Source organism: Eschrichtius robustus, chromosome 7, assembly GCF_028021215.1.
Source record: "Eschrichtius robustus isolate mEscRob2 chromosome 7, mEscRob2.pri, whole genome shotgun sequence".
Lineage (NCBI taxonomy): Eukaryota > Metazoa > Chordata > Mammalia > Artiodactyla > Eschrichtiidae > Eschrichtius > Eschrichtius robustus.
In genome coordinates, this window is record NC_090830.1 from 78,338,143 (window position 1) to 78,353,205 (window position 15,063).

Sequence of the window (15,063 nt, forward strand, 5' to 3'; positions counted from 1 at the left end):
TGCAAAATACCACATTCTATGTGATTCTATTTATATGAAATGTCCAAAATAGGTAATCTATAGGCAGAAAATAGATTAGAGGTTTACTGGGGAGTGAATACTAATGGGTACAGGATTTCTTTTGGGGGTGATGAAAAAACACTTTAACTGATTGTGGTAATGGATGGACAACTCTGTCAATATCCTAAAAAACCATTGAACTGTACACTTCAAATAGGTGAATTGTCCAGTATATAAATTATATATCAATAAAGCTTTCTTTTTTTTAAAGCAATAAGTCATACAGAGAAAGACAAATACTATATGATCACACTTATATGTGGAATCTTTAAAAAAGCCAAACTCATAGAAACAGAGAATGGAATGGTAGTTGCCAGGAGCCAGGGGGTGGGGGGAATATGGAGATGCTGATCAAAGGGTACACATTTCCAGTTATAAGATGAGTAAGTTCTGAGGATCTAATGTATAGCATGGTGACTATAGTTAACAATATTGTATTACTATATACCTGAAAGTTGCTAAGACAGTAAATCTTAAATGTTCTCACCACAAAAAAAAAGAAAGAAAGATATTGTAATTAGGTATGGTGATGGCTGTGTTAACTAACTTTACTGTGGTAATCATTTTGTAATATATACATGTATCAAACCATCACACTGTAGACCTTAAACTTCAATGTTATTTGTCAACTATATCAATAAAATTGGAGAAAAAAAAGTAATTTGGTGCTTAATAAATGCTTTACAATAAGATAAAGGAAGACTCCCCTAAAGATATATTCTGTCATATATGGATCCTAATTGCATTTTCCTTCGTCGTCTACTTCTTGATTTATTCCACTGATCTCTTCTTTATTCTGCCACGTCAGTTCTGAAAGACTCAATTTAAAAAAGAGACTCTAACCAAAATAAAGCCTAGTTTGGTTTGACAAGTTATTTTGAGGACTGATTCATTAACTGGATTTTTAAAATTAGTTTTTGTTCACTATTAAGTAAAAATTAATGGTTGGTAGGTACGCTTTCATACTGTTTTCAGAAGTATAATCTTCCTGAGTTTGCCAGTATGTATCAAGAGATTTTTTTAAGTTTATAACCTTCAACTAGTTATTACCCTTCTAAAAGTTTATCCTAAGGAGTTTATCAGAAATGTGGCCAAACTCTTAAGTAGAAAGATATTCATCACAGTGCTGTATTATCAAAAAATTTTAAGTAACCTAAATATTCAACCACAGTAGAATGGTTGAATATATTATGGTGTATTCATATGCAGCATATTATAGTCATTAAAAGTAGTTTTTTCCAAAGGGAAAATGCTTATGGATATAATGTAAGAAATCATGGGACTAAACTATATACATATATTATAATCCAGCTTTTTGTAAAAACAAAACAAATAAATATATAGTATATATTCATAAAAAACAAAACCAGAAGCAACATGGATGGACCTAGAGATTATTATATTAAGTGAAGTAAGTCACAGAAAGACAAATATAATATGATATCACTTATATGTGGAATCTAAAAAAATGACACAAATGAACTTATTTACAAAACAGAAATACTATAGACTCACAGACATAGAAAACAAACTTATGGTTACCAAAGGGGAAAGAGGGGGAGGGATAAAATGGGTGTTTGGGATTAACATATACACACTACTATATATAAAATAGATAAACAACAAGGACCTTCTGCATGGCACAGGGAACTATATTCAATATTTTGTAATAACCTATGATGGAAAAAATCTGAAAAAGAATATATATATATATATATATATATATATATATATATGTATATATATGTATATATATATATATATACACACACACGCATATATATATGTGTATATATATGAACTAAATCACTTTGCTGTACACCTGAAACTAACACAACTTTGTAAATCAACTATACTTCAATTTTAAAAAAAAGCATGTCACTACACTATTGATACTATGTATAAAATAGATAACTAATGAGAACGTACTGTATAGCACAGGGAATTCTACTTAGTGCACTGTGATGACCTGAATGGGAGGGAAGTCCGGAAGGGAGGGGATATATGTATATGTATGGCTGATTCATTTTGCTGTACAGTAGAAACTAATACAACATTGTAAAGCAACTATACTCCAATAAAAATTAATTAGAAAAAAAAAAGTAAACTAGGGGAAATTTAGAAAAAAAAAAAAGTATGTCAACCAGGGGTGGGGGGCGGCAACCCAAAGCCAGAAGTAAACTCATGAAACTACTGCCGGGGTTATCAATGATTTTTGTTACTTTATATATTTTCAAAACCATCTACAATAAAAAATGTTGCTATGTGGGGTAACATAAGGTTTGTTTTGTTTTGTTTGTAATATAATGATTGACATTCAATTGGTTAGTTCAGTTTTAATTGCAATATATTTTTTATATGTGTTTACGATTCTTAAAATACTTGACATTTGTATATTCTTTCTCCCTTATATTAGAGAGGAAGCTAATTGAGGCAAACTCCAACTTTTCTCATTCTTTGTAATCTTCCCATACTGCCCTGTCCTATGTATTAATACCTAAGGAGCACTTAATAAATGTTATTGCAAAGTTTACACTAGAGTGGAGATCCTAAAAAACATATCTTAATATTAAATCTTCTATTTATATGATATCCCCCACTCTGATGCTCCTGGGAATATAGCAGATTTTCAATAACCACTTGTTTGGCTATAATTAAATGTTGGTTGGCTGCATGCAAAGAACTATACCACCTAAACTGAAGATAAATTTCTCTGAGTTTAATTTTACAGAATCATACATATCATTTAAAGAGTTGGAAGGTATCTTTAAAAAAAAAAAATCATTGAACCAATTCTCTCATCTTATAGGTAAAAACTTGGATATTAAATGACTTGTCCAAATTTTTACTGACAGTTAATGATGGAGACACAACAATAGTTCAGGCTTTGGAATTCTTAAGTACATCAATCTTAAGTTATAAATATCCTTCATGTCTTCAGTTTACAGAACTAATTCTGTGCTGTGCATTTAACATTAGACTTCACTCTTCACACAATATAATCTCACAAAGAGTCGGTGAACAGGTACCCTACAAGCACACCACCTTGAAAATTCTAAACCTGGTAGTTCCTGAACGGATCAGGGAAGGTCTTGGTATTGCTGGTTCAGTACGACCTGGATATGCCACACTGGAGACTTGGCTCAATATGAACATCCTCTCACTGCAAGCTGGAGCTTGTTCCTAAGCCATAGAAGAATGACTTTTCCTCTCAGCCTCCCATACCTCATGCTGAGTCACTCTCAAAGGCCTAGGAACCACTCCTTAGCATTCATACTACAGCAGCCCTGGGCAAATACTCACTGGTCTCTTTAGAAGGAGGGAACTAGCCTGTGAGTGATGATTCTGCCCCCATTCTCCACTCTAGCCAGAAAAATGTCTAGCCCTTGTCATGAAGTCTTTATGAATAAAGTCAGAAGTTCTACTGCTGCCTCCTAAGCTGAGGATATTATTTACATAGAACACCATCCCCCTTCTGATCTTATCTTCCTGCCTTCAGCTTTTCTATGCCTCCCACACCCCCTGCCCCTGGTTGCATTCTTACCTGTTTGGCTCAGTGGGTTCCAGGCCACTTCCTGCTGCCCCCATCCAGAAAAGCCAGATTGAGAAACCTGAAGACTGGCCTGGTAGAGAGACTCCAATTCTGAGGTCTCCTGCTCTGTGTCTAGGTTCCAATGTGGATGCAAAAGGATGTGGTTTCTTTCTGGATAGGTTACACAGGTATGGGAATCAGGAGGGGAGGACTTCATTCCTGGCCCAGGGACCCCAAGCTGAGAATCACAAAGCCTTGTAACATTCACCCAGGAATCCAAAGGCAAGGAAGTCCCCAAGTCGACACTGCTGCCCAGCTCCTTAGGCCTAGCATCTCTCACTTGAGATGGTTTCGCATGGTAAATACCTGACTCTGCCAACCTGGACTGTCCTCCCCTAGAAGTTTCACCATTAGGCAGCCCAGAGTTCATGGCAAGAGAAGGATGATCAGCAGGCTCTCCCCAGGAAGGCAGTCTGTTCCTACCATCCACCGAGGGCTGTTGTTTTGCCCAAGGCCAATGACCTTTCCCTTGACCCTGTGGGAAAGGAGGCTTTGAGTCAGAAAGGGAAGAGTCCTTCCTTCGACTGTTTGGCAAACTTCTATCCTGGGAACCTGTACCATCCCTTGTGGAGGTGCCCTGCATCCTCTGGAACTGCTCTGCCAGAGAGCGGACAAGCCCCTTTGTGGTAGGAAACTCTGGCCTATAGGGCTCCTCGCTGCCTCCGTCCACTTTTGAAGTCAATGAAGTTTTGAGGCTTTGGGTTTGGAGGCATTGGTTAGTTTTCTGTAAGGTATTAGGAGAGTGAAGCACAGATGAGGAAGGAGCAGGCATTATGGGGTGGCAGGCCCTGTACAGAGAAAGGCTGGGCTGAGCTGATGAACTTGAAGGACCACAGCCTAGACTGTGTGCATCTCCTCTCTCCGAGGTGGTTGTTCCAGTTGGCTGTAGTAGCCAAGGCATCACCTGGGATGAGTCAGCAGGATCCCTCTTTTCTTGGAATAGCTGTTCTTGATCAGTGCCTCTTCCTTCTTGTTGGGGGAACCTGGTACAGCTGCTGTTGTCCCCCCTGTAGCTTTGCAGCTCACCCTCTGGTTTCCAACCATGATGAGGATTCTTCTCAGTTCTCCCTGGTGTTTTATGTAAGCCCTGCCTGTGGAACACAGAGGGGTCAATGCTGTCCACCTCAACAGAAGTAAGAAGGTTCGAGGCAGACCCACCGGAGGAATTGTGCTGTGGAGCAGACAGGGCAGATGACTCTGGGAATAATGGCGAGTGTGACTCATGGCAGGAAGCGGGTGAGTGGATGAAAGAACTGGCCCCAAACTCTGTATTCATGTAGGGTTCCAGTTGGGCCTCCTGGCTTAACAATACTTGGAGCGGGATAGGCTGTTCACTGAAATAAATAGAGAGAGCCAGTCATAAGCTGTCTTAATTGACAAGATCACTTACAAAAATAACTGTTCATTTGGTTCCCATTTCTAGCTATTCACAGAGGTAATGGTGAAAATAAATGGAAAGACAAGCATAAGTAGAGTCAACAGATCAGAGGTTCACAAGAGAAGGCACATAGTCAGCTCACACCTAAGTAACAGCTAATATTAATTCTCTTTATTAAATACCCTCATCAAAGTTGCCCACAGTAATAGTAAGTAAAGCTCTTGCTAATATTCTTCATTCCCTGTAAAGTCCCATTCCAATCATATTCTACTTACAAATTCAAAAACAAAAATTGCTCATCCCACATGCAAATGACAGTAGAAGGTAAGCAAAGCCTAGAAATCACTCATCCCTAGGGTCCTGAGAGGCAGATCAGCCAAAAGAACCAGAAGGCCACATTTACGGAGTACAGGATGATTTGGGCTCCTGGGATTAATATAAAAATCAACCATTTCAAGTGTATTTTTATAATCTGGATTTGGTTGTATTTATTTACTGAGATATTTCCCCAAAGTAATGTGCTGTGACTCTCTTGAGATTTGGGAGTGGAAGTAGGGATTAACTGCAGTTAGTTGATTTCTTACTAATTGTTTTGTATTTCTGACCTAAAGAACTCAGGGCTAGAAGCACTTAGATAAAACCTCAATCACTCACATACATCTAATGGCAGAAGTTTTCTGAAAAGAGTTTAGCTGCCTAAACTGCTTATAATCAAAACACATCTCTGATCAGATTCCCAAATTAGCATTCAGCGAGTGGGGTAAACAATAGGAGAAAAGAAGAAAGAGGAAGATCCTAGCTATGAGCATTAGATTTGAATGATAATACACTATAAACTTTTGTGGGCATAGTCGTTCAATCACCCTTACAACATTTTGAAGAATATGATATTACTTATAAGGAAAGCCGAATGGAGTCAAACAGACCTGGATTTGAATTCCATGCTTCTACCACTTACTAGCTGAGTAATCCTGGGTACCTTACTTATCTCATCCTCTCTGAGCCTGAGTTTTCTTATTTATAAACCATTGCTAAATAGTAATCCCTGTCTCCTAAGGTTATTGTGAGAATTAGATAAAATAAAACATAAAAGTGTTCAGCTTAGTGCCTGAGCAGATATTCAAAAAATGTTAGCTTCTTTTATAATGTTTATAGTCTGAAAACTACTCAGGCTTGTGAACAGCCAAAATTAATTCTTACTTAAATCTATCTATTCTCAGTAACAGCCAATTTCAAGGGCTAAAATGGGGAAGCTACACCAATGGCCATGGGGACTTTTTTCCTACTCCTGACCATAGGGAAGCAAAACAAAGGGAATCTTTGTGTCTCCTCTCAACGGATCAATCAGAGCAAGGAAGACTGCTTTCTCTGCTTCCTTGAGGGACAGGAAGCACTGAAATCCCAAAATAAATCACACGGTTTCTACTGCAAAGTGAAATGTAACTCAGATTGCCATGTCTAAGACCATAATAGATACAAATTTAATAATCATGTTATTACACAAGTCCAGAGACTAACTCACCCACAGGAAATATAGACAAGTGGTCTATTTATTATGCTATACTTTCTGCATCTTCCTAGGAACTATTAAGAAAAGGACCAGCAGTGGGATGAGCTTTTCATTGTATGTCTGACCTGAGAGAAGAAATCTTTTCAGAGGACTCTTCTCTTTCCCCTGGAGTCGCCAAGACAATGAGAGCTGGCTATGGAGCACCCATGGTCACTTCCTCCCCTGGCGTCCATAAACTACAATGGTTCCCAGGCACTACCTTGTTGGCTGAGGGAGGGCTCCCCTCTGTGAGGGGAGGCAGGCTGAGGGCTGCGACGGCGGCTGAGATGGTTGCTGCTGCTGCATGCGATCCTGCAGGCTCCGTGCTTTTCGAATACTGATTTGCAGCTTCTTATCGACTAGGGCTCTGCTGTGCGTGCTAGAGCTGGCACCATGCAGGGCAAGTCTTAGTTTAGCTAAAATGCAAAAGAAAATATAGCAGAAACAGAACACAAAAATACAAACAAAAATAAAAAGAATAAAATTCAACCAAAAATGAGCAAAGATATGCAGTAAAACTCAAAATATGCAGCAGGAATACAAGGCGTGGACCATGCATATGCTGTCCAGGGCACAGAGCTGCCTCTGGCTATAAGGAACATTCATGGAAGCCATGGAGGCCAAACAGGTTAATTCAAATTTTAAAAACAAACAAAAAACTAAACTAAAATGAGTCAGGAAGATAAACTGGTGCTTCCATCTTAGACGTTGCCACTCTCATTGTCCTTTGCAACTGACCTGTCCGACTCTGGTCTCCATTCTCTGCTCCCATCTCCCCCTTCCCGATGGCCAACAGCAGAAATAAGATCCAAACCTGCATCTGTCTTTATAGAACACAGTTTCTTGTGGGTCACATTAAAGAACCAGATACAAATTCTAAGCCTTAGTCCCTTGCTGTAACCTTATGGTGCAGCATAGCAGGAAGGCAGGGGAGAAACATAAAAAATCAAATATGCAGTTCAAAGTCACAGGCCTGGGAAGTCACAGCCAATTTATTCATTTCTTCCTGCCCTAAACTCCACCTCACTAGTCAGTAACTAGAGAAAGAGCAGACTAATCTCATATCTGAGATCTAACTTTATTTTGGGATTAGAAGGTAGGTCTGGCTGGATAGTTCATTTGTAGACTCCTGCTGAGGTTTTTCCAATAAATATCCATAGGCCACAGTGACAGCGCCTAGCACATTTAGAAACGGAAGGGCAAAAGATAGCTAAAGTGCCTCAGTTTGGGGCAGTGAGAGTGAGGAGACTTAAAAGCTGTTTTTATCCTATCTGAGTGACAACACTAATAATACCTATTGTGAAGTTAGTCAAAAGTGCCATAGCCATAGCGGTTAAAGTTACTTACAGATAGCTTCGTTACAGAGAGCCAAAGCGGCAGCACAGTCTCCCTTCTGTTCCAGATGCAGCGACTCTTCAAACACTGAATCTGCCTCTTGTAGGGACCTCTCAAAGCCGTCACTCCTCCCTGAAAGGGCCAGCACTTTTCATTTTCATAACAATCTGTTCCAGCTTTTCCTATGTGCTGTTTTTTCCCTTCAGAGCACATAGATCCTTGCTGCTGAGCCTCTGGTCCACCCTTACTCCAACTGACCATTACTATTAAGAATTCTCTGAAACACGTAGGACATCCATTTTTGCCTTAGCTGCGACCTTACCAAAGCCATGAAAGAGGGGGATGTCATTGTCCACCACATATTCCAACTCCAAGACCTCTTAGGGAGGCCCTCAAGGAAAGAACAACAAAGTACTGTCTATAATAGAAGGGTGGGTTCTTATGCCTGGAACTGACGTGCTTCTCCACAGTGCAACAAGATACATCTTGGCAACCTGTGTTCAACGCTCCAGATCTCCACCGAGACCTCCACTGCTGTGTTAAGGCAAAAGTGGCTTCAGTACTCTGTGAAAAGCCATCTGTAACACTTCTTTCCTACATTAATTCATAGTTTTCTCTGTACCACCTGCACCTGGAAAATCAATACCCCTCTTGGGCACAGGTGTTCTACGGTTCCGAACTTCAATGTATCTACCAGGCCAGTGGAAATGCCCTTGTTCTTGGTTTGCACACACATACCTTTCATCAGCACTGCTAAGTATTTACTTCTATCATGCCCTTGCTCACCAAACCTACTGTAAAAAAGTCACCTTCCCTTGCAGTGAGCATAAGATGTTGCTTCCTCCCCTGAAAGTGAATGTGTGCCAAAGCAGGTGCAGGAGAGTCTAGGGACAGTGCCACATGAAAAGCAAGAAAGTACTGTAAGGGCAACTTTTGTAAAAGAATTCTCAAGTTTATGTATCCCCTTGCCTTTTACTCACTCATAACCATAAATTAGTAGTAAGCTGTAACCCAAGTTCACCTACAATGGGATTAATGGTGAGTTTTCACAAGCTCACAGGAAAAAAAAAATCATTTCTCCCATAATGTACCCATCCTCCATTAACCTCCAGCTGGACATGGTAAGAAAAGCTCTTCCATACCCCTAACATTCACTCCCTAATTCACCAACAGCTTCAGAGAACAATGAGAAGGAAGTAGAAGTAACAAGTTGGTTCTGAAGAACTTGACATTTGGGTTCTACTCCACCGCTAGAGGTATGGTCCCTGGGGTAGTGGGTACTCAGGCCTGAAGTTTTCTCATTATATCTGAAATCAATTGAATCTATACAACCTTTATAATCAGAGGTGGTGGCTAGAGCAATTAAAACAAAAAAAGTTCTGTACAGAGATATATAGGCAAACTATAGTTGGTCAATGATTGTACTAAATTTTGGTTTTTTTGTTTTTGTTTGTTTTGTTTTTTGTTTTTGTACTAAATTTTAATTCTTATCCTCCAGAATCTTAGCACTACATTCCTTGCTCTAAACCAAAGTGTATGGAGAACTGACAATGAAATACAGCCAGAGGGATCCACTCTCAACTCTAAGGTACTACCCAACTGACAGAGCGGGGAGAAAGGCAAGGGAGGAAGATGAGAAGACCCCCTCTTTCAGAAGCAAAATAAACCTGAGACACCAATGTGATACAGCTTAAGGACAAAAAGGAAGAAAAAACTATCGAAACATAGGGACATCTAAGAAATTAGGAATGGTAAACTAATTTGAAGACAAATACAATGCCTTGGAAAGTATAAAGCAACAACTGCCTTGAATCAAAAGACAGTAGGATTAGAAGAGAAAAGTAGCCCCCAAATAAGCCCAGGAAGTTCTTCTAACTGTTTATAAGAAGAAAGAAGTGATCAAAAGAAAGCAGCCACCCAAAACAGCATCGGCTCCTATTCCTTACACTACTTTAGCACAATTTGTTGCATCTGGAGGTTCCGAATAATAAATTCATTTCATAGAAAAACAGAGATATAGGTTTCAGGGCCTATTTAAAATAGATACCTCAGCCTTTTTGAACTCTTATTTTGAAGGCTAGTCTCTGCTGGTACAAAGTGATGTCCTAAAGCAATTGAAGGAAAAAAAAAGTAACTAATGTGGGGCAGCTGGAGAAGCTGAAATAAAGTCCATGAAAATCGTGTGAGATTGGGATATGAATCATCAGAGGATCAAAAGGAAATCAGGCTCTGTGTTCTTAGAACCTGTTTGGTAGATCCACTTCCCTGAAGCTCCAGGTAGGAAATCTCAAGGGCATATTTCTGCTGAGCGAGAAGAATTCCCCTCACTGTCAGTGTGGCTCACTCACTGCCTGTTTCTGCTGTTTCTGAATTGTGAGTAGTTTAATTTACACCTTATATAGCTGTTTATCAGAAATATTTTTCATGAACAATATACTATCTCTAATCTACAAGCTTTTAATAAATGGGCCCCAAATCAGTGCCTGTCTCTAACCAATAGGCTTGTCACCTCCTACTTTAACTAGCTCTCACTGAAATAGCTGAATTAAGATAAAATATAACTTGGCTAAAGAGAAGACAGAATTTATGAGCTTGAATACTTTTTTCCTCCCAGCTTTCTCTGTTCCCATTACCCACAACCTAATGCTCACAACAATTACCCTGATTCTGCAGTTCATCTAAGTCCATGAAGCGGCTGGGATGAGGGTTAAACCCTTTAGCTGCCTCTAATTCCTTCTCTCGTTTCCTTTGAAGTTCCTGTTCCTGGGCCCTTCTGGCCACCTCTTCCTGTAATTCATCCAGTTCAGTTTTGGAAGATATCTCCCCACCTGGAATACAAGCAAGGGAGAAGAGAAGTCGCCACATTTCCATAACCAAGACTAAGCACTTGCTGTATTTATGGCCACCACACTGTTTTTCCTTTGGAACTCTTGGCTTCAGTTTGGAGTTCATATTTGCATAGTGCTTTCCATTTCAGATTCAGGATGATACCTAGGCCATGAATAATAATAATATTTATTGGGTGCTTTATAACAACAATAACAACATGACAACTAACATTTGTTCAGTATTTACTACGTGACAGGCATAGCTGTAAACACTTTTACATATATTATTTAATTCTCACAATAATATATGAGGTAGGGCTTCCCTGGTGGTGCAGTGGTTGAGAATCTGCCTGCTAATGCAGGCGACACGGGTTTGAGCCCTGGTCTGGGAGGATCCCACATGCCGCGGAGCAACTAGGCCCGTGAGCCACAACTACTGAGCCTGCGTGTCTGGAGCCTGTGCTCTGCAACAAGAGGGGCTGCAACAGTGAGAGCCCCGCGCACCGCGATGAAGAGTGGCCCCTGCTCGCTGCAACTAGAGAAAGCCCTCGCACAGAAACGAAGACCCAACACAGCCAAAAATAAATAAATAAATAAATAAATAAATAAAATTAAAAATAATAATAATATATGAGGTAGATACTATTATTGCCCACATTTTAAGAATGAAGAAACTGAGTCACAAAGATGATAAATAACTTACCCAAGGTAACAAAAATGGCAAATGGTAAAGCTGAATTAAAGTCAAATAGGTTAAATTCATAATCCGTGCTTTTAACTATTATAGAGCATTGTCTACCACGTGCTACCAGTGACTCACCAGGAAGCTTCAAACAAGTCAATTTCTCCCTCTTAATTTCCACCACCTTTTTAATGAGTTTGGAAAATACTGATAGTAGTAAAAATTTAATTTTTTCAATTTTTCACAGATGGAACCAAACACATCTAAAAGGATGTCCATGATATATTAAGTGAAAAATCAAGTGACAGAATAATATCTATAGTATGACTTCCTTTTATTTATTTTTAAATGCTAGTAATAAACTTATCTATGGACAACTAGGGCGTCTGCCAGATGATGGTGGGGGAACTCGATGCCCAAGGAGACAGGAGGAACCCCCAAGCGACCCGGTAGGACGTTGGGGGGCTAAGGGGGGAGGAGAAGTGGAGGTAGGACAGGACCTGCACCCCCAAGGGGTGGCTGGGAGCAGGGAGGGGTTCCCATGCCTGGAGGGAGCCTCGGGGTCTCGGATCAGGGGGAGCACGCCTGGTGTTTCCCCTGCCCAATTGGCCCGGGAAACCTGCCCAGCTCTCAGGCCCGGTCCTATGCCCTCAAGAGGCCCCCTCTACTACATTGGTTCTGGGGCATAGGAGGGAGGCTGGAGGAGAACAGGAGAGGCAGGCGGGATGAAGGGGCCCTCCAGGACGGAGGAACAGGAAAGTCACAGAGGGAGTGTGCCCTGCCCACTTGGGCTGGGAAGCCTGCTGGGCTCCCAGGCTGGGTCCCCTGCCCCCCAAGAAAAGAGGCACGCCTGGACCCCTTCTGTTGCGTAGAGCCTAAGCCCCACCCCGCCCATGGCCCTTTCCAGCCCTGTGTGTCCTAAGCATAGGCCCCACCCACCACCTAAACCCCACCTGTGCCTAAGCCCCGCCCCCACAGCCAAGGCCTTTTCCGCCTTTTTTTTTCTCTTTTCCCCTCCTCTTTTTTACTATTGTGGTTCTGTTTTACCTTCCGGTTGTTGTTTCATATTTATTTTTATTTTTATTTTCTTTCTAACATATCTGTTAGTTTCCTAGTCTAATTTTATTTTTTACTCTTTGTTATTGTTCTGTTTTTGTTTTTTTTTTTTGCCACCCCACACGGCTTGTGGCATCTTGGTTCACAAACCGGGGGCTGGGCCCAAGCTCCTGTGGTGGAAACTCCGAATCCGAACCACTGGACTAACAGAGAACCTCAGATCCCAGGGAATATTCATTGGAGTGAGGTCTCCTGGAGGTCCTCATCTCAGCACCAAGACCCTGATCTACCCAAGAGCCCACAAACTCCAGTGCTGGAAGCCTCAGGCCAAACAACCAGTAAGATAGGAACACAATCCTACTCATAAAAAATTAAAAAAAAAAAAAAAATGAGCCAGCAAAAAAATATGTCACAGATGAAGGAGCAAGGTAAAAACCTACAAGACCAAATAAATGAAGAGGAAATAGGCAATCTACCTGAAAAAGAATTCAGAGTAATGATAGTAAAGATGATCCAGAATCTCGGAAATAGAATGGAGGTACGGATTGAGAAAATACAAGAAATATTTAACAAAGACCTAGAAGAATTAAAGAACAAACAAACAGAGGTGAACAACACAATAAGTGAAATGAAAAATACACTAGAAGGAATCAATAACAGAATAACTGAGGCAGAAGAACGAGTAAGTGAGCTGGAAGACAGAATGGTGGAAATAACTGCCGTGGAGCAGAATAAAGAAAAAAGAACGAAAAGAATTGAAGACAATCTCAGAGACATCTGGCGCAACACTAAATGTACCAACATTCGAATTGTAGGGGTCCCAGAAGAAAAAGAGAAAAAGAAGGGTCTGAGAAAATATTTTTGAAGAGATTATAGTGGAAAACTTCCCTAACATGGGAAAGGAAATAGTCACCCAAGTCCAGGAACTGCAGAGAGTCCCATACAAGATAAACCCTAGGAGAAACACACCAAGACACATATTAATCAAACTAACAAAAATTAAATGCAAAGAAAAAATATTAAAAACAGGAAGGGAAAAGCAAAAAATAACATACAAAGGAATCCCCATAAGGGATTTCTCAGCTGATTTTTCAGCAGAAACTCTGCAGGCCAGAAGGGAGTGGCAGGATATACTTAAAGTGATAAAAGAGAATAACCTACAACCAAGATTACCCAGCAAGGATCTCATTCAGATTCAAGGGAGAAATCAAAAGCTTTACAGACAAGCAAAAGCTAAGAGAATTCAGCACCACCAAACCAGCTTTACAACAAATGCTAAAGGGAACTTCTCTAGGCAGGAAACACAAGAGAAGAAAAAGACCCATAAAAACAAACTCAAAACAATTAAGAAAATGGTAATAGGAACATACATATCAATAATAACTTTCAATGTAAATGGATTAAATGCCCCAACCAAAAGACACAGACTGGCTGAATGGATACAAAAACAAGACCCATTATGAGCGGTCTACAAGAGACCCACTTCAGACTTAGGGACACATACAGACTGAAAGTGAAGGGATGGAAAAAGATATTCCATGCAAATGGAAATCAAAAGAAAGCTATAGTAGCAATACTCGTATCAGATAAAGTAGACTTTAAAATAAAGACTGTTACAAGAGATAAGGAAGGACACTACATAATGATCAAGGGATCAATCCAAGAAGAAGATATAACAATTAGAAATGTTTATGCACCCAACATAGGAGCACCTCAATACAAAAGGCAAATGCTAACAACCATGAAAGGAGAAATCAACAGTAACACAATAATAGTAGGGGACTTTAACACCCCACTTACACCAATGTACAGATCATCCAAACAGAAAATAAATAAGGAAACACAAGCTTTAAATGACACAACAGACCAGATAGATTTAATTGATATTTATAGAACATTCCACCTGAAAGTGGCAGAATACACTTTCTTCTCAAGTGCACACTGAACATTCTCCAGGATAGATCACATCTTGGGTCACAAATCCAGCCTTGGAAAATTTAAGAAAACTGAAATCGTACCAAGCATCTTTTTGACCACAATTCTATGAGATTGGAAATCAATTACAGAAAAAAACGTAAAAAACACAAATACATGGAGGCTAAACAGCGTGCTACTAAATAACCAAGAGATCACTGAAGAATCAAAGAAGAAATTTAAAAATACATAGAAACAAATGACAATGAAAACACAATGACCCAAAACCTACGGGACACAGCAAAAGCAGTTCTAAGAGGGAAGTTTACAGCAATTCAATCTCACCTCAAGAAACAAGAAAAATCTCAAATAAACAATCTAACCCTACACCTAAAGCAACTAGAGAAAGAAGAACAAAGAAAACCCGAAGTCAGTAGAAGGAAGGAAATCATAAAGATCAGAGAAGAAATAAATAAAATAGAAACGAAGAAAACAACAGCAAAGATCAATAAAACTAAAAGTTGGTTCTTTGAGAAGATAAACAAATTTGATAAACCCTTAGCCAGACTCATCAAGAAAAAAGGGAGAGGACGCAAATCAATAAAATTAGAAATGAAAAAGGAGAAATCACAACTTGACACTGCAGAAATACAAAGGATTATAAGAGAC

At 39.8% G+C, this 15,063-nt stretch overlaps 1 protein-coding gene across 11 annotated transcripts in view; it reads right to left on the bottom strand.

Moving 5' to 3' along the window:
- The window catches only part of USP54 (ubiquitin specific peptidase 54), a 147,015-nt gene that overhangs the window by 11,618 nt on the left and 120,334 nt on the right, over positions 1-15,063 (bottom strand). For 8 of the 11 annotated variants that reach the window (XM_068547835.1, XM_068547832.1, XM_068547831.1 and 5 more), the window contains 4 exons: positions 10,575-10,742; positions 7,927-8,046; positions 6,800-6,995; positions 3,605-4,986 (listed from right to left, as the gene is read on the bottom strand). In XM_068547835.1, coding sequence (XP_068403936.1) covers positions 3,605-4,986; positions 6,800-6,995; positions 7,927-8,046; positions 10,575-10,742 — 1,866 coding nt within the window. The remainder of the gene's footprint in view (positions 1-3,604; positions 4,987-6,799; positions 6,996-7,926; positions 8,047-10,574; positions 10,743-15,063) is intronic. The other 3 variants (XM_068547834.1, XM_068547833.1, XM_068547830.1) reach the window with 1 other exon arrangement.